Below are 27,067 nucleotides of genomic sequence, written 5' to 3' on the forward strand. Positions count from 1 at the left end.
GACAGTGAGTGTCTGATTGGCTGGTTGAAAATTAGATCTCAAAACTTGTTTGACACCAACATGCCATTTGCCTTGTTGTGTCATGCTGCAGCCCGCACTGTGCAAGAGCAGACACAGGATTTTATTGCTTCAGAGGCAATGATGAAGGCTGGGTGAAGGAAATAAGGGAAGTAACGGCTGACTTGTAAATTTACACCCTTGTATCACAGCGTAACTGATAAATGGAAAGGCTGTAAAGAGGTTAATATGACACCACCACCCTTGCTGTTGAACTGTTTCGTCTTTTTCATTATTTTCCTGCAATCAAATCCTGTGTAACAAATCCCCTCCTCTGCCAGTCTTCTGGAGATGTTTTCAGAAATATTCCACTTCCACATACATTTCACAAATCTTTCTCCTAAAGGTTGTCACAGTGGTAGTCTACCAGAATCTTGACTTGAGCAACACACCAGCAGGAGTATTCTCTATGGAGCATCTGTATTCAAGACCTTTTAAAATACTGGATATAAATACAGCATAGCACATGGAATGTGAAGTTCAAATGCTAAACAAATGTATATATAAATTACCAGATAAATTCCAGCACATAAAAAAGAAATAGTCAAAAGAGAAGACTGATGAATTAGCTTTGGAAGAAAAGAGTGTTCTAGAAAAAAAAACTGTATAGTTCTCACTGCAAAATGAACAAGTTACTGCCTGAGTTAAAGCAGAACCCAAGCTTTAACTTCACTCTCAAAAACTGATATAAAGCACATCCAAAATCAAAGCAGGAGTTTCTCTGCACTGACAGAACAAAATTAAATTAAAATGCATACAACTTTGAGTTAACTCTGCAATAGAGAAATATCCAGTGGTTAAACAGAGTGCAAGAATCTCAGATCAGGTTTCAATATTTGAGTATTTTGATCAAGATGGATTAAATTTATTTTGGTCTTTTTTTCTATTTACATAAAGCAGAAAATAAGTAATTTTTCAGTTTTAAGAATAAAACAACTCTGTTATGAATCAGTGAGAATAGGAGAATAGTTAAAACAAAAATGTAACTTGAGAATACATATATACCTATAGAAAACAAGGATGTTAAAAACAACATGTATATAAAGTTAGGTACCCATTAAAGCAGAGGCTTATGATCTCACTTTTTCATATTTTCTTTATTTGTCAGGTACTTTTTAAATTTGAGAGACTGTAGTTGCAGTAATATATAGCATTCGAAATGTAAATAACCACAAAACTTCCACAACAGGTATTTTCTGTTTCAGAGCCTCAGCCTTGAAGCATTCCTTTCTATTCTGAGAGGCTTTCCACATCAGCAATCCTTGCATTTCATTAATGATCTGCTGCAGTTTGCTTCTCTGCTGCACAACTTTCATCAATTACCACAAACACAAACCCAAATCACAGTTTTGGCTTTAGGATCCTCAGAAATACATTTTGTAACAAACAACATCTGCCTTACTTTGGTCTCACCCCAAAGACCAGATAACACATGACAAGAGACGCTTCAAGGGTAACAAGGAAAGAGGAATTTCTATTCCCATCTTGTCCAGTTACCCAAATTCTGCAGAAAACAGGAATGACTAAATCCAAAACCTATTTCAGCGAAAACTCTTTCACTTTGGAAAACAATCATTAAATATAGACCTTTAAGGTAAAAACAATCAAGAATATTCACTACGGCTTCAGTGTCAAACCAAGTGAAGCAAATACTAAAGCTGCTATTGATGTTAGCAGTACAAGATGAAGACTAGATGTCAATCTGAGAAATTAATTTTAAGCACAATTATGTCAAGGAATAACATGAGATTTAATTAAGATCCGGTATGTGTACAGTCTTTATGATTAATGATTCATGTAATTTGAATCTTCCTATACAGGACAATCCGGTGCATGAAAAATGCTACCAGATTTTTCACATAAAACAAAGGAGGCAAATCTGCTGTGTAAGGCATTTTGGTTATTGTTCTTACTGATTATCAGAACAAAATTAATCCAAGTCACATCCAGTAAAAACAACACCACTTGATAAAATGTTCCTGATTTAAGCCCTGAAGTTTAGTAGTGAAAGAATTTTAAAGGAACTTCATACACTTGAAAAATGTTTGATCAGTTCAGAGGTTTCATCATTCTGGCCTGCTTTCAGCAGCTACCTAAGCTGAATCATAACACTAGTTTGTTTGAGATCTGTTCTTCACCTAAGTATTTCATAGAAAAAGGACAGAGAATAGAACTACCAACAGCAAACACTGTTGATCATGCACTTGTGTTCAAAATATCTTTTTGTGATCTCCTAAGGAACTCTGTTCATTTTTTTTATATTACAATTTGAATAATACAAATTCAATTTCTTATCCACATAACCGTAGCAGAAACCCTTCAAGCTACACCTTCGCCACTTAGCTTTGATGACAGTTCTGCTGTCATGTTCTGAACATTCCCTGATAATGAATTCCCTTTGTGAATGGAAGAATTATTGTATTTGCTATAACTTAATTTGATATCCAAGATTTTAAATTTCAAACAAAAATAAAATCCAATATATCTGTATTTAAATAAAAAAATGTAAATTTAACATATGCAAAGAAATGCCCTAAGACACAACAGAGAAGGTAGCATGATGTACTAAGGCATCAGGAAAAAAACTGTACTGAAACAACACAAAACTATTGTGATCATATTTTTATATTAGTCATGCAAGCAGTATACAGCAGGAAGAACCTAGCAAGAACAATGGCCTGTCAAAGTGCTGTTATAGAAAGTATCAGAATTAGAAAGACCTAACAAATAGTTAGTAATAGTGAATTCTATACTGCTATAATGAAGTAGTTATTACAGTGCAGTAATTCTACCTCCAAGTTGAAAATTCACTATGCAGAAGAAAATATGAAAAGACTCTCTCATACAAGAATAAGTGAATGAAGCAAGGACATGTATGTTTTAAGAAGGTGCCAAAAATGGAGAAGATTAATGAGCTGGAAATAAACTAATGGTTTCCACAACAGTGTGAAAGGCAAAGATAATACTCTTAAATCACAACCATTCAGCACTTGCACTTCATTATTAAAGAAGTGGCATATAAGTATTTTAAGACATACTAGTATACTTGAGACATTAAGAGTATTCACTGGAACTGGTCAAAAAGAGAGGGGGACATTTAAGATGTGAAAATGAATACATGATTAACTGACAATGATCCAATCTGTAACCTGGCTGCAGTCACAATATCCACTTGCAATGCTGTGCAGCAGATGCATGGCTCTTCTCACATTTCCTACAGTGCAGCGTCACTGTGGCCAGCTACCTTTACCTCTAGCTGAAAGCTGTGGGAAACTCCAAGAGTGTCTGACAATGCAGGTGGCCAAAGACACCTGGAGAGTATCTCATGTATAAAACTACAATACCCAACATGCAAAGGTATCAGTGCAGGAAAAGCAAAGGCGGCTTTCCTAATACGTGTTTATTTTGGGGTAAATTAGTATATGTTCTTTTTGTCTTGCCCCAGACATAATCTTTTCTCCAAGCTCACTGCTGCATATGTAGTATCTATAAAAACTAGATGACTATAAATGTACAAAAAAAGTCAAATTAGTATTTTCCATGTAGGATTAAACTATAACCCAGGAACTCAGCCTGAGAAAAGTAAAGCCTGTAACTAGAGAGGAAGGAAATAAAATTTTTGCCATAGTGTTTCAGAATGGAAGTAATTCAGCTCTTTTCTTGTATAGACTACATCCCCCTCTGACTTGGGCAAAGTAAAACCAATCTCTCCGCCTAGAATAGCAGCAACCCTCTTAGTTGCCCCTAGTCTCACATTTTTTCCTAACTTCAATTTGAATGCAAGTCTCCAGCATAGTACAATACCTACTTGGTAAACACCAATTACCATAGCTCAATGAAAGAAGTTATTCCTCATTTTAGAATGCACTTCCAAAATTTTAAGAAGTAATTTTAAAAGGTATCCTTTAATGCAAATATCTACTTTCAAAGACTTGCAAAATTTTTCAGTAAACTTACAAAAGGGTTATAACAGCAGGCATCCTTAACAAGCTCATTTTTCCCATAGGAAGGATGATGGGAAGCTAAAGGAAATTCATACACTATTTTTGTAGAAGAGTAACATGATTTTACAACTTCCCATCATATTAACTCATGTTTGTGATGTTATATAAGTATTATATCATGCCAGTATTTCTTTTAAGAAAGTATTGCTACTAGCCAGCTATTCTTAGCAAGGTTTCTGGAATCACAAAGACTGTGCCAGGAGCCCAGTTTAAAGGATACTGGGAAGCGTTTCTTTAAGAGGAAAAAGGGAAACAAAACTCAGCAAAACCCAGGTCAATATGATCAAAGTCCTTCCACTGCCATATAGAACACATCAAATGCAAGGTCATTTAATTTTAGTGGCTGTACCAGTGACTGAAGGACCTAGCCATCTTGGGCTCCCTCACCACTCCAGTTGAGAGCCATGACTGCCATGCAGTGCAGAAATGGCCAGGTGAGCTACCAGGTATCCATGGGATTTATTGGGGGCAACACAGAATTTAGTTTCATTGTTAAATTACATGTAAGAAGCAGTTTAGCTGGGATAACATGTAACCCACCAAACTAGTTACTTGGTGAGTCAAAGGCAAAATTTGAATACATGTATTAGCAACAGATTCTCATGTTCAACATGTCCAACTATGACAGAGAGTATTCATCAAAACAAATACTTTTCTTCACAGTACAATCAAGAAGTGTAGAAATGGAAACACAACCAAACATTATTATTCTTTGTGATTATATAACTGGTCAAAAGGATTTCTCTATTTGAGAATTTATTACCTGTATCCTGTAAAAAATTAAAGCTGATAGCATACATTTAAAATACTTTTCCAGGAGAAATAATTAGAAAAAAAAAAAAAAAAAAAAAAGTTTTGCCTAGTTAAAAATTAGTTTCTATAAAATTTTAGTATTTTACTTCATAAATACCATTTGGTTTGAACATCCACATGTCAGACATAATGCAGTGCCTTTCATCCTTTAAATCTTTTTACACATCCTTCTTGATTTTCAGAAAATAGTCAGCAAATGTGCACTGGTCCTGTGCAGGCAAATCTTCGTAAACTCATATATGAAATTACTACAGTCACAAGGAAAATTCACCTGTATGTATAAGTCAACAAATGCTAGAGCATCTTATAACTTCCATGAAATATGGTGGTATGACCTAAAATTAAGCTTATTAGAAATTCTTTAATATTTTGCTACTCCTACACAAAAAGGTAAACCTCACTAAGTGAAAAACACTACTCTATGAACAAACTAGAATGTTTAAAAATGTATCAGAAAGCAAAGAACTTATTGAGAGAATAAACATACAACTGTATATGCATTTGTAAAATTTCCATTTAAGGAAATCCTCAAATTCCTGTAGATGTAGCAATCACCAAAATATGCTTAAGATTCTCAGCTGCTTCAAATGACCTTAGATACATGCATTCACTTGTATAAAGCACTCATAATGGAGCGCAGATCATGAACCACCAATTAACTCTTTTGGATACTGCTTCTTTGATTATTTAACATCCAGAACCAACAAATTTAATTTCTTTGGTTAAATTATATCTAGAGCTATACATCAGTATGTAAATTTTATCTGCAAAGTTAGAAGAATCAGCAAAAACATATTTCAAGCTGAATTATTCATTGAACAGTAGAGTCTTACAGTAAACGGCATGGACCTAGTCTCAAAGAATATGACAGATTTCCTGACAAACTACAGCATATGTCTTAATTTTTCAATTTGTTATTTCATTTAAAAAATAATATTAGTAACATTTTCTTAGTATGATCTAGCAGTTAGACACAGCCCTTTTTTTTTTTCGAATTCTTAACAACCTGTTTGGCTTAGGAGATTTCCATTCTATTTCTATTAGCTTTCTCAATTCAGTTTATTCCAACCAGGCTAACAGACACAAAACGAACTAGTAAGTTGCCTGTTGAAATTCACTGATGTCCTCCAAAGCCGTTCTAAAGCAGGCATCTATCTCAACAGAAAGTGCTGGTATGCTTAACAAAACTGTGAAGTCCAAGAATCTATAGTCCTGAGACAGGAAAAATATTATGTAGCTTAAAGAAAAGCACTCAGCACAGTAACAAGAACTGCTGAGAAGTCAAAGCTGAAAAGATTTTGTTTCGTTCATTCAGATGTATTTAAATTACAGAGTGGAGGAGCATGTGTGATTCAGCCTCAGAACTGAAATATGTTCAATGACTCAGAAGTTTAAGTCATAGAGGGATTCATTAGTGGAATACAGCAGACTGCAGAGAACGTGTCTGGAAGCTGAAAGAAGTAAAACAACAGATTACACAAACTTTAGTAGAAATTTCAGCATCTACAACTTGCCTCTATCGTTTACTTCTTCCTACCTCGAATACAAATGCTTTAAATACTTACCCATGCAAGCTTTTCTACAGCCTTACTATTGAACTGCTATAGTTCTGATAGACTAAATCCTGCTATAAGCAATTATTTACTATAATTGTTTTCGTTTAGTTCCTGTCATTTGGGGATTAGTGTAAACCAAATTAATGAAGATATAGTTATACAAAATTGTGTTCAAGGAAACAGAGTATAACTATATGTATTATACTGTTGTAACTAGTTACCTTGTAAAAATGAAAGTATTCACAGGATTAATACACTTACTACATAAAAGCTCTTTTAAACCGTCACAAGACTTTAATGAATGGTGTCTTTGTCAATAGCTTTAGCAAATTATACTAGAAGGGGTGTTTGCAGTCCTCTTCTAACATGAAAACTTTCAAAATTAATGATTTTCCTATACAAAAAAACCCTAAAATTTAGTACTTTCTGAGATTACTTACTCAGATATCTCCCTTAATCTGAAGACTTCAAATGCAACTAATTCTTTCTCTGAAAGCACACAGTAAAAATTAACAGTTCTCTTTCTTTCCCTTCCTTCTGGTACCACTGCTACCTGTACTGTCATTATGGTTTAAAATGGAATTAGGGCCAACTTTGTCAACAACATTGTTCACTTATTGAGAAAACAAAACATGTCATCCTTGCTTTGAGCAGTGTTGGACTAAACCAGAAGCACAGTCTCTTCCAACCCAAATGATTCCAGGATTGTTACATGGCAGTTTAGCATTCTACCTTACAAACCATTAAGCATCACTTTAATAGTGAAGCAAAAAGTAGTCATGTTAGCATACACATTTTAGATCTATCAGAAATTGGAAGTATTCTAGACACAAGAAATGCAGATCTTGTGCATGGAATGGAGTTCTGCTTTCCTAAAGGCAACAGCTCTGAAAAAAATAAGAAGGGACACTAAGTATTTTCTACAAGTTTTTAGGAGGGAGAGGTGGCAAAAAAGGAGGTGGCAAAAACAGGTCCTCCCACATAAATCACTGATGACACCAATAATGCACTGTCTTTTCAAATGTTTTTAAAAATACAGACAAACCACAGAGCGTGCAGAAGAGAGCTACAAAATTATGCCAGGCTTGAACAGTGAGACCTGGAGGAAGAGATTTAGATCAGAAATGAATAACTTCAGTTCAATAAATGAGAATTGAAAGGTGACTTGAGTGTAGGAGACATGTAAGCATCTCCAACAGGGGCAACACGTCAGTTTTAGAAGACTTCAATCCAGTAGAAAAAAAGGCACAGCAAGAACAAACACTTGGTCCTTGATGACAGACAAACTCACACGAGAAATAAGTCACCCCCAATTGCCCGTCACTGACCACTGCAAAAAACTGTGGATGACAGTTCAAAGGCATCAAAGGCTGTACATTAGCACTGCTGCCTTTCAACTACTCAGCTTAAAACAGAGACAACTGGTTTTAAGTAAATGACATCTTAAAAAGATGTCAGACTATAGCTAGAGGTCTGCATTGACATTAGGCTTTGCGATTCTGTGAGCTGTCATAACTTCCCAAACAACATGGTCACCCTCCTGTCTTAAAATCTGATGTGCCATCATCCATGCAATCACTAAACTTTGCCTCTCAAGCTTTCCCTTTCCTGCAAGATCTTTTTGAAATTAGCCCCTGTCTATTCAGTCACATGCAACTCTCTTCTCACCACCTTTGCTGCTTTCATCCTGCTAGTTATGCCAGCCAACATCACCTGTGTCCATTTTCTTCAAGTGACATTTAAGTCCTTCAGTTTGACTGGACCACTCCTCTGCCAAATCCCTCTTCTATCACAACACCTATGGCAAGATGTTTGCTGTTCAGACCCATTTTCTGTCCCAGTAAACACATACAAGGACATCTGCTTACTTCCTCCTTACAGTAATTATTATCTATCTAAAGGTTTTCATGCATTTCCTAAACTTCTCTCCACAGAAAGTGCTCGAAGCTGGTCAGCCAGCAATGACAAGACTGAGAGGACTATTGCACGGTTTTTACATAAGATATTTATTTTTGCTTCCCAGTAAAACAGCAAACATATTACCACAACATGGCATACTTAACCAACAAACAGCCTGTGATGCACTGTAACCAGCAAGTGCTTTTCACAGGCTGTTTCTCACCAGTCCTCCCCCACTGACATAAAAAGTGATATTAACTTCCTGCCCAATAGAATCAGAAAACTGTTACTTTCATGACTCCATCAATTTTGTTATTGTAGCTATTACTGAGAAATAAAATATTACAATACTAACCTTATTCTACCATCAAAGAAGCAGATGTAACTTCCATTCTTTTTGGCAGCAAAAAGTAATGGAACAAGAGCAATTTTACTGCCATTTTTAAAAAAATGTAGTGAATTTCCAAACTGTGCAAATATTGGGGTTTTGTTTTCTTTGTGACACTCAACACACTTGCAGTTCTTTAACTTTCAACCTTTTGAGAGAGAGATCAAATATGCAGGAACGTAGTCTGCAAGCATCTGCTGTAAATCGAATAAAATGTAAATGTAAAACTACCATTTTTACAAGGCTCATGGAAAACACAAAGAAAGCAATTTTTTTTTTTTTTTAAAGATCAACATTTACAAGAATTTTAAATATATTTTAGCTTTTTCCTGTTGTCTTTTTAAAAGTAATTCACTATATATGGTTATAGAGAATTCCTGGAGTTTTTTTCCTCCAGAACACTAAGCTTGTATGCAAAATCTTACCACTACCTTCAAGACAACCAGTACTTGAAGCCAGCCCCCCATCTCTTTTGTGTTCCATGCATGTATTTGAATGGTTTGTTGACAGCTTTTAGGAGGTTTTACATTCACAAATCCTCTCCCTATGGGGTAGACAAGAACTATGTGATTTAATTTGATCCCTTCTACTTCATGGCAGCTACAGAACAGCATATTATGAAGATCTGAAATGTAGAAGAAAATTCTGCTTTTAAGATTTATTTTTTCTCTCTCAAATTAAAGACACTATTAACAATAACAAAACTATTTCATGGTGTTTTAATGTATGACACCACAAATACATTCATAAAATATTAATAACATTTTCTCAGTCAAGAAAGTACCTACGCTGACACAAACCCAGAACTAATTACTATGATGTAACTCTTCTCAGCAACTACAGCAAAAGGAATCTTTTCTAACCACACTAACCATTTTTTTTAAGTTCAAATTAGTTACTGTACTAGATTCTTAGCCTGACATATTAATGCCATAATGGTTTATTGTGGGTTTTGATAACTATTTTTGTTTAATTTATTCACCAATAAAAGTGACATTTTAAAGATCTCTAAAAAGATCTATCAAGTCTCTAACCTATGAATTATAACATGACCTTGTGCAGCTCACAACGGTTGGGTACATGAAAATAAACTTGGACATTTGGCACATTATGGCCTTCTGAGATTTGCAGAAATCTCAATACAGTTTCAGTTGCTGCAGTTCCACAGCCGGAGGTAGTAGGAAATGGTAGTATTACCTATAGATATTCTACAAAACAAAGTGTAGTATAAAAAAAAACAATATGGAGTTTAATGGCTTTAGGTATAGCTATTTTCAGGATGACGTCCTGAAGAATAACAATGTTTACAATCTTAATTCTTCTGAATTCCAATCTGAAACTTCTAGAAATTCAGAAGAGCAGCAATTTATTTGAAAAAATTTTGTAAGAATTTTTAGAAAAGGTTATACATATTTATGATACTTCAATAACTACTCCACTTTTATATAGGAAATACCCATGTTAAAGAAATCTTTCTTCTATTTCTCTGCAGAGCTTTGCAATTTAATTCTGAACATGCAAATACAGGTAAACGACTTCTGATCAAAATCTTCTCCAAATCTAACAGTAACATATTAATAGGCATTCAAAACTACAGTTTTCCGAAATTGAAATTTCTTTTTTCCCCCAAAGAAAAATGCTCTTATGAGACACCACTTCTGCCTGGGGCAATATGGCTAAGTCAAAAGTTATGTATCTGTGCTTTACTCAAAAATATCATAGGAAAGAGAAACAGCATCAGATCTATCCCCTTTCTAGAAGATCTGAACACTTTATAAAGAAACGTGCATGAAATGTGTTGTACCAAGTCCACAGATAAAGAAGGATAAAAATATTTAATTGCTGTACAGCTGTGCAAACCCCTTATAATTAATCACAAGAAGCAATTAAAGTATCAAATTGCATTTCTAGTTATTTTATTGTTTTGGTACTTTTTAGGCAAAATGTCTTCAATTCCTGCTTGATAAACCTCACTGGTAATTTACTTGTTTCAGAATTATTAAAATATGTGGCAATGCATTTTTATACATAACTATTTCTAAAGTGAATACGTAAACATTAGAAAACTATGTCACATGAAGCCCCTTAAATAAAAACTAAACAAATTATGCACTAATAAAAATTCTCATATCAGCTTATTTTATAGAAAATGCTTGTATCATTCCACCTCAAATCAAAGGCGGGTTCTGAGATGAATTTTAAATTCTAACATTTCTGAAATGAAATAAAATTATTTTCCCTCCATTTCTTGTAATCCTACTAGGTATCTGATTGGTTATCACCGACTGAATAAAGGGATTAAAAACACCATTATTTTGCAATTAATACAGATATACTTGATATCAGGGCTTTTTTTTTTTTTCCTGTCTAAATTACTGAGGTGAAAATAAAGGTGTTGACAACCAATACAATCATTCTATTGGAATGGGATACTATCTCTTCGAATGGTGAATGTTTGTTATAGCCTTTAGCTAACAGCCAGATTAGGGAAATGGGAGGGTTAGCACATAAGAGACATTCATTTCACAGAGTAAAATGTGAACATTCATTCAAGTTACATATGCCAGTTTAACATTAAAAAAAAATAAATATAGGTGTTTCTTTATGACAAATCAGTAGCAAAAAAAATGCTGCTATGCACTCATGTAATTCAGAAAGGGAAAATAATCAACTGCCTTCAGCATTCACAAAATACTAAACTCATATGACAATCCAAGAATAAGAGCTTGCTGAAGAAAAAAGCAGCAGTAGATTTACATTCAAAAATGTTACTAACCTGTTAACATTTGAGTAATGAGTAATTTATAAACTTTAAGAAAAAATAATTACCTGGTTCTAGCACTTTTAAAAACTTTCATTACATCTGACATTCATATTTTGTCCAGCATTTTTCACAACAGTCATTTATTTTTGTACAATAAGAAACAAAAGAATGTCCCACAACATAATTTGATATCAAAATAGTTGCAATGTGAACCAAATAAATGCAAAGTATACCTAAACTACTTATAAATATTTATATTACATTCCATTTGCAACAAGTTGAAATACAAAATATACACTTAAGACTGAGAGAGGACTTTATATTCCATATTATTTATATTAAATCCTTACTTCACTTTCCACCTAGCAACAGATTTAAGTGTCCTTATAGCCCCGTTATAAAATGCAGACATTAAAGATACAACAGTAGATTAGAAACCCCTCACCCAATCTACTTCTAACTCATCACTTTGTTTTAACTACATGGTTATAATCAGAACCATGTACTGTGGGCCACAGAAATGCAAATCTTACCAGCAAATGTGTCTTCCATTGAATCTTAGGTTCCTCCTAAAATGCCAGAAGGACAGGTACTTCTACTACCACAAAAAGTCTGCACACTGCACTTGTCCAAACTAACAGTCAGGCAACAGCTGCTCAGTTTAAAGCTACAAACTGTAGCAAAAGGCATAACTGACATGCCTTGTGTAAGCCATGAAGAAGACATGCATTTGGCTGGCTCACTGAAAGATCAGGTTACCCACCTCTCCAGATAAAAGCTGAAACACTGGGATTCAAATTGAAGGAAGTTTAGAAATTAAGGACAAGCATACATCCTGCTAAGACTAAAAGCATTTGATTTTGACAGCAGAGTTATAAACAAGAGCAATTTAAATTCTACTGGATTTTTGTCTTTAAATATATAAAGAAATAAGTTAGCCTACATCCAAGCTTTTGTACAAGTTATATTTATATCAGTGTTGTTTAAACAGGCCAAAAGTAATAAATGGAGTCAGTTTTGTTTTAGGAAACTTCAGCTCAAGCATTACAAAAACCACGACATGAGTTTCTTTATTAGCAATGCCCTACCTTTACAGCTATTATGCCCTCTGCACTAGAGTCTCTAATAAAAGGCAATAGCATTAGCTTTAATGGGACAAAGGGCTATGACTAGGCAAAAATCCAAAAGTTTCTTTGAGAAGCAAAGAAGAAAACCTCCCTGAGGCTTCCAGAAGTGTGATTAACTGTAAAGAAATTACAAATAGAAGATCTTAAAAAGACAGCATAGCCTTTCAGATTGCATCCACGTTCATAATCTAAGTAGACACCAAAACTCTGCCTTCAACTGAACAGCCGTTAATATCAGGCTTTGGCATTTTTATCACTTCTTTCTTTCATTCTAACCTTAGCCTTGTCTACACACAGTTTACATCACTTTCACAAGCAGCAGAACTACATCAGTGAAAAGTTAGTTATGAAATTTGCTAGAGTACACAAGACTGAAAAAAGATACACTGCCACAAGAAACCTTTCTCCATTTCCCCAGGAAGTCTGAGAGTGTGATCCATGCAGAAGTGGAATGCAAGCAGTACACTCAGAGTCACTTTGTTTACACTGTGAATATACGTCTTGTCTGAAAAATCTCTACTGGAAGAATGATCATGGAACCCTGTCAACACACCATTATTTTTTCATTGACAATACCAGCATATTCTTTCTTAATTGGAAGAATGACAACTTCGTTTTGTTTCCAAGTTCTTCCTAAAAACCAGTATGCTTAGATTTCTGAAGAATTTGTGTTAAATATGAAAAAGACCCCCATGGGGATACAGTACAGAATGTTTAAATTAATTTTATTTATAAATATCAATTTTATTAATGCTATCTCCATACAAAACAAACCATTGAAGATTTCTCATCATTATAGGGTCAATACTAAAGAATTTTCCACTAATTATAAAAGCAAGTATCTGAAAACATAAAGAAAAAAATCAGAATGTTCTTGATTCCACAAAGAAAACTGTGCAGTACAGCTTAGAAGTTAACCCCCCAAAATTGTGCCTGGATATAAATAAAACAGCAATATCCTATGAAAGTTGATTGTTCTTCTAATTTGTTTCCTAGAAACAAAACTTCAAGGGGATCTTTAGAGATGACTCGAGTAATCTTGAGACTTAAGGTCCTTGGGGTTTTTTTGCCTATGATTGACATGCTAACATAAACATACCAGAAAAGTTCCATTCTACACTTTAAAAGTTCCCATGGACACTACTTTTACAAGGCCCATTCAAACAAATGGTCAGACCTTTAAAATAATAAACAATAATAAGCAGTTCAGGGATTAACTATATGCACTTAGACTCCCATTTCATTTTTTCTGAAAACTAATTACTGTTCATAAAAAAATAAGTTTGAGTAAAATGAACATCACTTCACACAAACTCCTGCTCTCAGCCTTTATCCATAGACATTAGTATGTCCTTACCCTTCCACACAATAAAGCTCTAAAAGCACAGTTGGACTCATTCTATGAATTTAAACTCTTTTTTTCTGCTGATGGAAACAGCTATAGACTACCAACAAAAATATTGCTGTAAGCAGAGACTCAGTTACACAAGTTAAAGGATCATCAGTGTACCAAACTGTGACATAATATTATTGGAAATAACATCTACACAAAACCATCTGAAACTCAGTTCTGTTTCTTAACTCTATATACTAGTTAGAATATCCAGATCCATACAGATACATACCTTTCTGTACCGTGAGTATGATAGCTGTTCTGTCCAAAGGAGCAATTCTTTTATTTAAGATTACTTACACTGGTTAACTTCAATCTACTATCTGTAACAATTTTCATACTTTACTGAACCCAGGAAGAGGATGATAAGGATGAGAGAAGCTATGCTGACAGAGCTTAATTCTTTGTGCCTACAATGTATTAAACATGTTGCATTAAAGGAAGTTTTTGTTAAATTAATGTTGGCAAGGATCCTTCTTAAGTCCTCCTACTGCCCTTGCTGTGACCAACCTGTCTGCAGCCAGGCCTGCCCAGACGGTGACAGGTCTGGGAGACTGAAGTGATCTTTCCCTTCTGCCAGTTTACAGAGACAACCATCATAGCTCCAGATGGTTCCAGGTGTCCCCTGGCTACAGCTGTCCTCCCAATTCTTTCTCTTCCTTTCTGCCATCTCAGCCTTGATCTGTGCTTCCTGCAACATCACTCTTAATTCTGCCCCTTACCAGATGACCTGCACTTGTTCCTGGTCTTCTTGACCTCCATCCTGGAGCCAACAGAGTAACATGAAATCTTCAGTTCCCCAACTCACACCCTTGCCTCAGGCCACACTACCTACTTACTGTCTGATGTGTCTCCTGGGTTTGATTTCCTCTCCTACAGTATGCTGCCTGACCTATCTTCTTATCTTAGATACTCGGCCTGAGATGTGTTTCGACTTTTCAGGTCTTAATCTCTGCTCATTTGGCTTTACTGCTCACTCTAGATGGTCTTAACCTTTGGGCCCAAACACATGCAGACCACCTAAATCATGCTGGCCTTCATAAATCTGTGTAAAAAAAGCTTGTTATCACACATGACTCTGACATGTAACTATTATACAACTGCCCCAGCTACAGGGATCCTGGAATTTCCCCAAATTGTAACAATAAGCCTTGTGAAGACATACAGTAAAGAGCAGTGGGAAAAGCCACAGAGACTCGAGTCCTGTTTGCTGCCCAAAGTCCTATTACAGCAAAAGGGTAATTTCTGAATACTGAAAGATGATTGAAGTCAGTTTTCTTAAGATCAATAAGATCTGCCTCCATGTTCATGACAAATCAGTTTCCTTCTGGTTTTGGTCAAAAATTGCTGTTGTCTATTTAACAAGTTCTGAATCAGCTTTCTCTGGAAGATGAACAACAGTGATCAAGGATGTAGTCTGATTTATATCACTTAAGAAAGTGGCAACAGACTTGAACAGCTTTGAAAGACGTGAAAATAAAAAGAATACGGATAGAAAATGCTTGCAGTCTTCTCCATCCTCAGACATCTCTTTTTACTTCCCTTTTGTTTTTCTTAGATTACAAAGCTACAGAAGTTATCCTTGTAAGGGTGGCAGAGGATGGCGGGGCAGGGAAGAAAGGGTGTAAGTTTCTTTCTAACAATGACTGGAAACATGTATCACATACAAAGCACAAACATTTTCACATACTCTAGTTCATTCTTTAAGATTAAAAAAGACCCAAAACTTTTTTTTTTTTTACTTTCTGAATAAAAATGTCAACACTACATGAACTGTGACAAGGACTGAGTCTTCAAATATGCTTCCAGTAAAAGTTCTGGCCTGTTCACAACTATGAACAAACTTCTGCAACAATCAATTGTAAGAAACAGAACAGGCTGAGAAACAGGATTTCCTTTCTCAGGAAGAAATCTGGTTTCAATCCAAATCCCATTGAAAGACATACTCAAAACTTCTTACTAACCAGAAATTCTGAGTTGCGTACAGAGGTGTTAAACCAGCGCAGCTGAAATGTCTTCAGTGTTCATACGTGAAAATTCTGTTCTCTGTACTAACAAAGATGCTGACAAGGATGTGAATGTCACTGACTAGCTGTGGGAACTCCAGTCATCTGTGGTTCCCGGGAGTCTACTCTCAAGACAGTCCCTGTGCTACCGGGACCAGAGTTGCAGCTCCTCAGTTGGGAGCCTGACAGCGATGTGAGCCTGAGAGCAGGGTTTGCAGGCCAAGAGATGAGTCTCCAACAGAGCAGGCCCTACATGAGTTTTGAAAGATTCTCAGTCCCAGATCCACGTGATTGGGAATTCTGGCTTCAGAGGTCTGGTATGTTTGGAAGCCTTCTCTGGATCTAACAACACTGGCAGCTGATCTGCCCACAAGACCATCCTAGCCCTGGGGACTCAGAGCATTCAGAGTCCTTAGCTACTGAACATAACCTCAGAACAGTATTTCCTGGAGTTGGACTACTTGTGACTGTAAGGTTCATTGCTCAAGTCACTAAATAACTCCTGAAGGACTGAACACAAAGAACTTCCAATGTGCTTAGTGCTAGGAGACATAAAACCAGGAGGCCATCCCAGCATTAGGGACTTTCTGTTTACAGGATCCCTATTTTGGGGCAGATATTACATAAAATCCCTAACTACAGAAGGTAGAAAGGTTTTGAGAAGTCCTCCTTTTAAATCATGACAGACACTCACCATTAAAGTAACGGGCTCCTCTTTAAACAGATTATGTAAGAGAGTGCTGAACTTTATCTCCAGGAATTGCAAACATTTTGAAAGAAAAGTAGTGGAATGTTGTCTGGTCCAGAAGAGGTCCTCCAAACATAAATCCAACGGCCCTTGAAATCTTTTCAAGACTGACTGATACAGACTGGTTTTAATAAATAATTTCACTTCCACTTTTGAAGCTTTTTAAGAACAGTCTTGAAAATTATTCCAAGTACAGTAATAATTAAAGTTGATAACTGTCTAAATTGTGTCCACAGTTTCATGCCTGTACTGAAGCTTAACTTGTGGCAAAGCTGAGGAATGGTTTTACCTGGTGGAAGATATACATCTCCTTGACACAGACCTTGTTATGATGTTACATGTCTTTGCCACGAGACTGGATATACTGCAACACAATCTGAATGTGGGCCACCCCTTAGAGCAATTTACAAATCATGAAGTGTGGAATTCAGTAGTCCACCCACTCTATGTCTCCTGTGCATCAGCTTTTTATCGGTTTCAGACTGAAATTAAATTATTGGTATGAGCTGTAAATTTCTAAATGGCTTGTGACCTTCTTACTGGAAAAACTTCTTTCTCCCTCATACTGGTGTACTAGTGACCAACGCAGGTGGACAAACTAGATTTTTTTTTAATTAGGAAGAGTTTCAAGCACTTCCCCTGAGAGCCTCTCACTTCTGTAAAAAGCATCTATTCCCAGTCTGAATAGTAAAGATCCATACACCATGTTCCATGTGTTACTGTGAGGGCTTCCGTGACTAGATAAGAGGGCAGAACAACTTTGTGCTCTGCTGGATGTTTTAAGTGTTTTGCATAAGGTATGACAATAAGTTAATACGCTCTATACAAAAAATAGAGACACTTTTGTATATTTTCACGATTTCAGAAAAAAAGTAAAACGCTTGTGTGAGTGAAGCACTTCAGTGCAATTCTGAGTACCTTTGACCTTAAAAAACAAAACAAAACAAAAGGCACTAAAAATGCAGTTCCCACAAAGCCAAAAGGCAAGAGAGGAAGCAGTCAGGCTCTATACCTGCTGCCCAGCCACATGCCCATTAAGAGATACTCTACAGTTTAGAGTCATACATTTAATGACTACATTGAACCTATAAATGAGCTCCATCATAAAACACTAAAGATTAGCTAACTTGTTTATGATAATTATTTTTACAAGTAGAATAAAACCCCTACCTTTCATGCTCAGACAGATACTTTTTCTCAAGAGAGCCATCACCCTCACCGAAAAAATTTCATGGGTGGATTACTCAACTTTTCCTTTCAGTACAGTTCACACATTTGTTAGTTTCTACTTCCTCCAGCATGTCACGTTTCTGTGACAGTACAAGAACTTCCAAAAAGAACGTGGTCAGCAGACAATATTCCCCAACCCTGAAAAAAAGGTTTGACCAATGTTTCCTAATTTGGAACAGAAAGAGCTATACTTAAAAAAAAAAAAAAAAAAAAGTTTTAAAAGCCAGTAAACTGAAGCCTACAATTTTATGCTTACTTGCAAAACTCATTTAAACTAAAAAACTTGTGTCGTATAATTAAAAGACCTTTCGATCAATTCATTTGTCACTGGCAATTTTAGAGTAAGACACATATAAAACCCTCCTACTTCCACACATTTTACAAAACAAAACTAGAATTACCCAGATAATCCATATATTTCAATCAAAAAAAGTAGAGTTCCTCTTACACTTAAGAATATATTTGCCTAATGCCTACACAGAGGTAATGATATATTTAAATAAAATACATGACAATGTATACAGGCATTAAAAACTAAAGTATTAATCATAACATGTTTCAAACACAATTGTGTTTTGCCTGTGTTATAGTAAACATTTTGATGAAGTTATTAACTCATTGAACTGAAATCCATAATACATATACAAATAACTAAGGCAATTTAGAGATCTCTAACTCAGGACATGATATGACAAAATGAAGCATGCAGTGGCAATACTAGGCCAAAGTGACTGCCTTTTATTGTTCTCTTTTACAGGATTTTTTTGAAGTGAAATCAGTTTCTAGGAACAAGAACCCAGGAAGAAGAGTGATTAAAGTTAATGCTGGCATTACCACTTGCCATCAGTTCAGAGCTTCAGATGTGTAAGACTCTAATATGCAAGAGTATTTGTCATTGTCTAAAACTGTAAGTAGTAACATGTAATACCAGCAGGTCTTCAATAGCACATTTATGTAGTGCATCTTTGCAAGGTAAAGATCTGTTGACCTGGATCCACCACAAAGAAGTTTTACTATAATTACTTGATAATAATTCACCACTTCTTTCAGCTTTTATTTACAATGGTTTTAGGTACTACAATATTTATAGGACACCAAGTAAGTTTGAGTTCAGATTTCTGAGTTGTAGAACAGTAACTGGATAGTTCAATGATTCTTTTAATTATATAACATTTCAAATTATTTCTGAAGATATTTTAAAAGAAATATATATCATTCTTTGTTTTCATAATGCATTCCAGATCCACCTATGTCAGTGCTATTTCTGTTCACATTTTCATTTGCTAGTGGTTCCTTCTATTTATTTCAATAATCAATATAACTGGTGCCTTTGGGCATGCCTACCACTGTATAGTGAAGCATAGTGCATTGATACTCACACTACCACCATCTCAGCTACTGCCATCACCAGAAAGGGTCATATTTTGAAGCATTATTAACTAGGGCTGCCTATATTGTTTTCAGTCCAACCACTATAGGGGATTTTGCTGCATTATGAGAATACTCTAGTTCAGGTCTGAATGAGTCAGCAACAAGTCAAGTGTCTCTACACTGCACTATCCTATACAAACCAGACATCTATAATTTCCTTCTTTCTGAAAGAAGCTAACATCATATCAGTGCTCTTCTGCACTTTCATTAGGATCCTGATGCTTGTACATTCGATTGTCCTATGACGTCTTCCTGCAAACCCTTTTTCAAGTACAATCTTAAAGGAAGAACTGCAAGACATGTTCTAATACAAAAAATTAAAAATAAATACAAAGACCTGAGAACCTATACTTGAAGTTTTTATGGAAGCAAGCCAACACTTGAAAACCTGTTCTGTCACAGCTTCTGAAATGCAGTAACAAGAAACATTTGTTATTCTTGATCAAAGTCAGAGAAGGGGTCTTCCCTCCATTTTTCAACAGGCTGAGCAATATGAAGAAACCCAACCTAAAAAGACCTATTGCTAATTTCCTGCTGCTGATGATACTAATTCAGGGAAGTGCACAGCATTGAATTTACTACATGGAAACTCAAAACTTCTGACTGTCAAAGCAAATATTTATTTTCATCTCTGTGGTGCTTAGCTGCCTACCAGGGTTAAACCACAACCACTATTAAACCACACCAGAATCAATATATTCCCTTTTCAACACCTCCAAACAACTACTAAGTGAAGCATTCCAATGACATGCTGTGTCTTGTGATAAAACTTGCATTGCATTTAACAATAGAACTGTTATAGATGTCAATTAAAAGTTCTCAGGTTTAGATGAGATTATTTTATGGTTGAAGTTAAATCCAGCAGTAAGAGAGGATGTTAGACAGATGAAAATAACCTTTTTATCAGTCTGCATGGACAGGACTATTCTCTTTCTTAAAACGTGTACACCCATGAATGATAAGTACAGCTCTGAATTCAGAATACTCTTTGGTTCCTTGCTAATGCTGATGTCTCAATTACACCACCAAGTAACGCTGTGTAAATGATTTAGAGAGGAGGACTCTGTTACTGACACCTTTGTCATTTCTCAGATATATTAAATCACCATGATACACCTGAACATGAACCTTCCACATTCAGAAAACTTCAATATCCTAAAGCTGCAGCACATCTATTCCTCAACAGAGACCACTACAGTAAATCATACCTACACCATTGCAGTAACTCTACCATCTACACAAGTTGTCTGTGTAATTGCAAATCAAATTCAAGATCTTGGCCTTTTCTTTAAGGTCTCACATCTTCAGGCTCAGAATACAACAGAATTGTACAGCATGTAATACAGGCACCACAGAGATCCCCAGACTAGTGCAAAGTGTGATGGTACACAGAGCACACGTGCAGTCACTAGCTCAGGCTCTATAAAAAGACTGAGCCATATTAGCATATCAGTGAGCCTGAGCTAATTACTGCTGCTGCTTCCAGTTGTAGAACTCAGTCAGAGCCTGCAACTCTATGGCGACAGTGACCAGCTGGGCTTTTTGGACAATGCCACAACATGCCCCATGGAAGGCTGAGAGTTGTACTCGGGAGACAGAACATCCTTAGAGTCTCGTTCAAGTCTGGGGCATCTTTTCTCCCACTGTGCAGGAAGAAAGTCTACCACACTGCACTACCAAGTACATGACTCAGTTCTTTTAACCTTGCTTTCCAGTGCTGTTGCACGAATGTACATGCTTATTTTTCTGAAGCACTCATCTCCCCATATAATTGTAAGACCAAACAAAATAAAAAGAAAAACCCTACCAAAATAGGATAATGTACTGTACATATCTCTGTCCCTCAGAGATCACGAGGGTATGTGAAGTTTAGTAATGTTGCTCAATGTACTACTGAAATTCACTCAGAATTCACTTTGCCATCTGTATCTTATTCTTACACCATTTTAGTGCCTCTCTCTGACATTTGATTCACCTAAATAGAGACAAATTAAAACTAGAAGGAGACACTCTTTGGAATAAAAGTAAGGCAATCTGATCTGAGCACAAAATATCATTTGTCTGTAAAAATGAGGTCAGTATCTGCACTAGTTAAGAAACTGCACTGAGAATTCTCTACTGATCTTGTCATATCCCTGCAAGATTTTGGGCATACTATAATACCCACATACTTCAATTCTACAATTGTACAACTGAGATACTACGTCCTTTTGTTACAGTATATCAGATAATGATAAATGCCCAAATGCTTGAGTACCTTGGTAAATATTCCAGGCATTAATTAAAAATAAATTTAAAATTCAGTTACTATACTGTACAAACCCATTTTAATGCAATGAATTTGTACCAAGAATGTCTTTGCCCTGTTTAACTTCCAAAACTGACCAAACTAAGTCACATTCTTACTGCATACAAAGATGATCACTATGAACATTAGTATGTATCATCCCCTCTCCAATAGGGCTTTTTTCCACATAGACAATACCCAGATGATACTAGAAAGACGATGGACCCATGAGAAGACCAAAAATAAGTCAGTAATGAATTGTACATACTTACCACACAGTGCCATGTTGACAGCCAGTTGTATAACAACAACAATAATAACCAAGTAGAATACGTACTTCTTTCTCAAGTCCTGAACCAAGTCAGCCCATGAGCAGAAGGAGCACTTGGTAAATGAGAAATACTATACAAAGGAACACCCTAACAACAATGGCTTAGGCATTAACTTTGGATGTAGAGAGGAACAATTCTAAAAAGAAAAGAAAACTGAAAAGGTGCCTGGTTTGTAATAACAATCTTTTCAGTTTTGCATGCACTTTTAGTTTGTTAAGCTAACATAGCTAGTCATTATGACACATAAAGATTGCAAAGAAAAATCTTCAAAAACATGAAAATTGTTCAACCTTTTTTATCTAACTTCATATATGAGTATATAACCTGCAGAATATTATATAGTATTATCTATTTTTTGTAATACACCCTATACTTAAAGTGGATAGAGTTCAAAAAATTAAATCTTCATTACCTTTAAGCATTATTCTTCCAGTTGACCCTCCGAAGATACTTAAAAGGCCGTTTCTTGCTCCTAATGATGTAGTTGCTTCTAGTAAAGCACCAGTTATATAGTTAGAGAGTGCAGTCCTCTGTAAAGTGGCCCGATATTGACAGTAGGCACCTGATACACATGGTTTTATATAAAAACCATCACCTCTGCATATACAGTCTGTATCAAGTGTTGGGTGCCTTCTCAGAAGACGAGGAAAATATTCAAAAATATCTTCTGCTCCTTCTTCGTCTCTCACTGTATTGAAGATCTGTGAAGAATGCAAAAGCATGAACTGTTAGTTCATTTGCTTAAGATAATAAACTGAACATCAAAAAATTCAAACCAGCATGACACCTTGTAAAGTTCAACAGCCTCTGTAAAAAGGCACTGTGTTAAAACACTGCATTTATGCATTAAACCTGAAATATCCATGAATCCATGTAAAGATTTTGAGTTGGGTTCCCAAACAGGCTAAATAAAACAGCATTCTAGCTTTCAATCTATGGTTAAAAGCATTCTAACAAAAAACAGTTTTAAGGATAACCATTACCAAAAAAAAAAAAAAAAGTCGCATCTATACATCTGATCAACATTTAAAGTAAAGTATATACGTAATTATAAGACTATAAAATCTATTGTACTTTCAGAAAGTCTTACAGATAGCAGAAAAACAGATCTACTCACGGTTTGCACTTTTTCTCGCTGAGCAGGGTGGGTTTTTGCAAACAGAAATGGTTTTAATCACTGCGCACAATCTTTCAAAATGTTCTGGTGTTACGTTCATTGCATTACTTCCAGCCTACGCACAGGTCCTCTATCTAATATTGGTTTAGTACTCTTTTTCCAATATTTGTGCTAACACACTAATGAACTTCAGTCTGTGGCTTAGCAACTAAGTAATGTTTGCTTATTTAATAGAGTCTAATGATCAAAGCAAGAATCTGGATGAAATCTTTTCATTTAGTACACAAGGAGAGACATGATTCTTTGCATTCTTGTATGCTGACTTACTGATTAACATTAATAATTTGTGTTTCAATGATCTGTGCTTTGTAATTACGAAGTGTGAACTAACAAACTAAAAATTAATATAGGGAAAGGTCATTATAACTGTTACTAGGACAGGTGCTGAGACAATTTTCATGGGGTTGCTCCCCATCGGCCCTTAGATGTGCACAAGAAACAAACTGATGTCTTAATGCCTTTTTTGTGATTAATGGTTTGTTTCTTGTTGCCATCCTTCCCCACAAATAAACAAAATACAGCTATCCATCAACATAACAGAAATCACATCCAGTCCTGCAATGCAAGCACCCATGTACTCAGTCAAATGATAAGAAACTGTCTGCACAGTCTGTGCACACCACATGTCAGAGACATCAGCACCCTCACCTCAGGACACACACATACCCAGCCATGTAACCAAGGAGGGAAGTAGCTCCCAGCACAGGGATCCACACACACGTCCACTTCTGCCCTTAAGACCTACATTTACCCTTCCATGTAAGTGAGGAGGGTTCAAATGCCCTATTCCCATTAGGCATCTGACCCTCTACAAACAGAAGCTGTGAATGACGATGTAATTCTTGCCTCCAGGCAAAGAAACTGAGAATAACAGAAGCTTTGATTCAGCTACTAAATTAAAAATTTGGCAAATCTTTTACTTCTTATTTATTTTTTGCCATAAACCAGAAAATAAAATACAAGGCGATATTTATTAAAGTACATTTTTAGCTTTAATTTTTGTATTTTATTCAAAATTTTATTCAAAATCTAATTTATCAACTAGTAATTCATTGGTTTGAAAAAGAGCACTGATGTATTTATTAAGATAAAATAAAATTTAAAAGACAACTTTCACATGTTGACTGTGACTTTTATAACTCAATTCCATTAGAGATGCAGCTTCTGTGATTCATTACACAGTAAAATGCTGTGGTATCATTTTTTTTTTTTCCCCTCCCTGCAAATTTTCCAAAATTTATTTGGTGTTAGTCTTCTAGAAATATTAACCCTTTACTTGAGCCTCTTCATCTTCTTTTCTTTGATATACAACAGTTTTATGGACTCTTACGCTCTCGGTAAGAACACTGCTCAGATATCTCCATTTTATCTGCATTTTCATATTCAGAAAGAAAATTTTCATATTCAGAAATATCTGCATTTTCATATTCAGAAAGAAAATGGACTCAGAATGTGCATTACCTGGATTGAATATGTGCAGACCTTTTAATTAGGCAAGTGTCTACAAGGAACAGTGGGATGTACATGCGACATACCTTTCCAAAAGGTGTACTGTAAAATGGTGGACCTGCCTTATGCATGGATTATGAGCATCACATGTAGCAGACATAATTAGTCTTTTTAGCTTGTTTAAAAAAATATTTATTTAATGAAAATCATTTAACTTCTCAAAACTGCAGTTACCTTCCAAAATATTTTTTAAATTGGGTTCTGCAACTTATAAAGGCATGTTCTGCTGCCTACACAACTAAAATTTCTTTCAGCTGCCAAAGCAAAGAAACCATTTGTTGACAGAAATAGGCGACAGTGTTTTGCTGGAGAGATTATACATAGAATAATGGTGTTAATCTCTTTTGTATAAAGTAGACTTCAGGGCACTAGCTGTCTCCAAAGACTCCGCTTCATGTAACATTTCCAAATACTGTTTATTTTGATGTGTTAAACTTTGAAGGTGTTACTTCTGCTGCCCACAAATGAGGTTACCAAAAAATACAGTCTTACAATGCGTATACTTACCAGCCGCTGAAAAGAACTGAAACAATCAGAACAGGAACACATACCTTAGGTAACTGATAGGGAAAATCACCTTTCAGTGAGATTGCACCAGACAATTGGGGAAACTTAATCTTGCCTGGGAGACAAAAAGTTGATTCCAAGCCAGGGTTTACAGTTCATCCTGGCAGATGTAGTTATTTTTATATATATCACTACCAAAGAATGATTACTGTAATTAAAAATGAATTTGAAACAGAAAGAGTAAAACGCAACACTAAACTGACAGCTACCCGTCAAAAACTACTGATTCACAAGGGTGTATTGTTTCTGATTGACTTTTACCTTCCATATCAAATTAAAGATTTCAAAGCCACATGCAGTCTGATGCTGCGGTATCTCACATAGTACAGATCAAGTAGTAATTCACAAGAAGCTGAGGACAGTATCTGGATCTAAAGGCATTGCAATATTAAATGTACTTCAAATTTCTTTTGAACTAGTGCAAAGTACTAACACAAGGAGTTCGGGGTGAATTTGCTATATCTACACTACTGTAAGGAGCACACATGTAAATGGTAAAATTTATATTAAATTATACTAACTCAAGATCTACTTCAGAAAATAAAAGCATATATTCTAATACTTTTTCTTGATTGCTTTTTTTTTTAATATGATACTTTAAAGGTAAGAAAGAGGACAAAAAGGTAACTGTATACTAATATACTAGTATTCCAATGAAAGTATACTATGGCTTTGATAGATTTTTACTTTCTTCTAGTTTTTGAAGATATTTTAATGATAAGTAAAACGAAAATAAAAATTATTTACAATATAAAATTTACAGAATACTACAGAAGAAAAATGTGTCCTCCAACTCAAAAATCAAAATTATTAGCATTACAATAAAGATTAAGGCAGAATTCCATCCTTGTAGTTTTACAACCAAGTCCATATTTGGAAAATAAAAGGAAACAGAATAGTTTTTTCAGCTCTTAATAATGTATGCAATAAATCATCAAAACTTTACTTAAAAAACCCTCAGTTTTGCTTCTAGTAACTTAAAATGGTATCTGCAAGTTAACTTATTGATAACCTTCAGGCAATAAAACTTTCTTACAGTGACAACAGACATATTTTGTTAAGATATTCTTTAAAAATAACTATAAGAACAAGTAACTCATGCTGGCCTTGAAATTCCGCATTTTTCTCATATAAACTTTTCTTCTGTTTAATCGCTACAATTGCAAATTGCATTATATCCTTTTCTCCACACATATTACTGTAAGTTTACTACATAAAAGTGACAGAAGCCTAAACACCATAGCTATTTTTACCCTTTCAGTTTATGACAGATATTCCCCCAAAATGAAACTGGAGTTTATGGGTGCTGCTGTACTGGAAATATTAGATATAGCAGTTCATTAAAATAATTGTTCTGATTTCTTAAACTTAAACTTACATGTATCTCTTCCTGCTTATTGCAATCTTTTATTTGTTTCTCATATTTTTTCTGCCTCAGGTATTTAGCTTACAACCTGGGAGCATGTTATCATTTTGCCAAACATCTAGCAGCTGCTTGGCCCATCTGAAACCCAGAAACTGGAATTAAGAACAGATAAAGATTCCCATTATTAGGAAGCAGCCTTAATTTCCCCAACTTTATAATAATAAAGAATTTGTGTACCCAAAAAGGTCACTGTAAAGAACTACCACAAGAAATTATGCTTATTGCTACTATGCTATAAAAATAACATAAAATAGGCCCTAATGGGGCTTTAATAATTCACTGCATTGTTTCTGAACAGCATCCGTCTGAAGTCTTCCTAAAAACCTCTACCAATGTATCCTGAATGATCAAAA

At 35.3% G+C, this 27,067-nt stretch overlaps 1 protein-coding gene across 1 annotated transcript in view; it reads right to left on the minus strand.

Moving 5' to 3' along the window:
• Positions 1–27,067, minus strand: part of PLCE1 (phospholipase C epsilon 1) — a 155,656-nt gene that overhangs the window by 68,415 nt on the left and 60,174 nt on the right. The window contains exon 4 of the mRNA XM_026851074.1: positions 22,448–22,736. Within this exon, the coding sequence (XP_026706875.1) occupies positions 22,448–22,736 (289 nt within the window). The remainder of the gene's footprint in view (positions 1–22,447; positions 22,737–27,067) is intronic.

The sequence above is a fragment of the Athene cunicularia genome, assembly GCF_003259725.1.
Source record: "Athene cunicularia isolate RWA chromosome 6 unlocalized genomic scaffold, athCun1 chr6_part1, whole genome shotgun sequence".
NCBI lineage: Eukaryota > Metazoa > Chordata > Aves > Strigiformes > Strigidae > Athene > Athene cunicularia.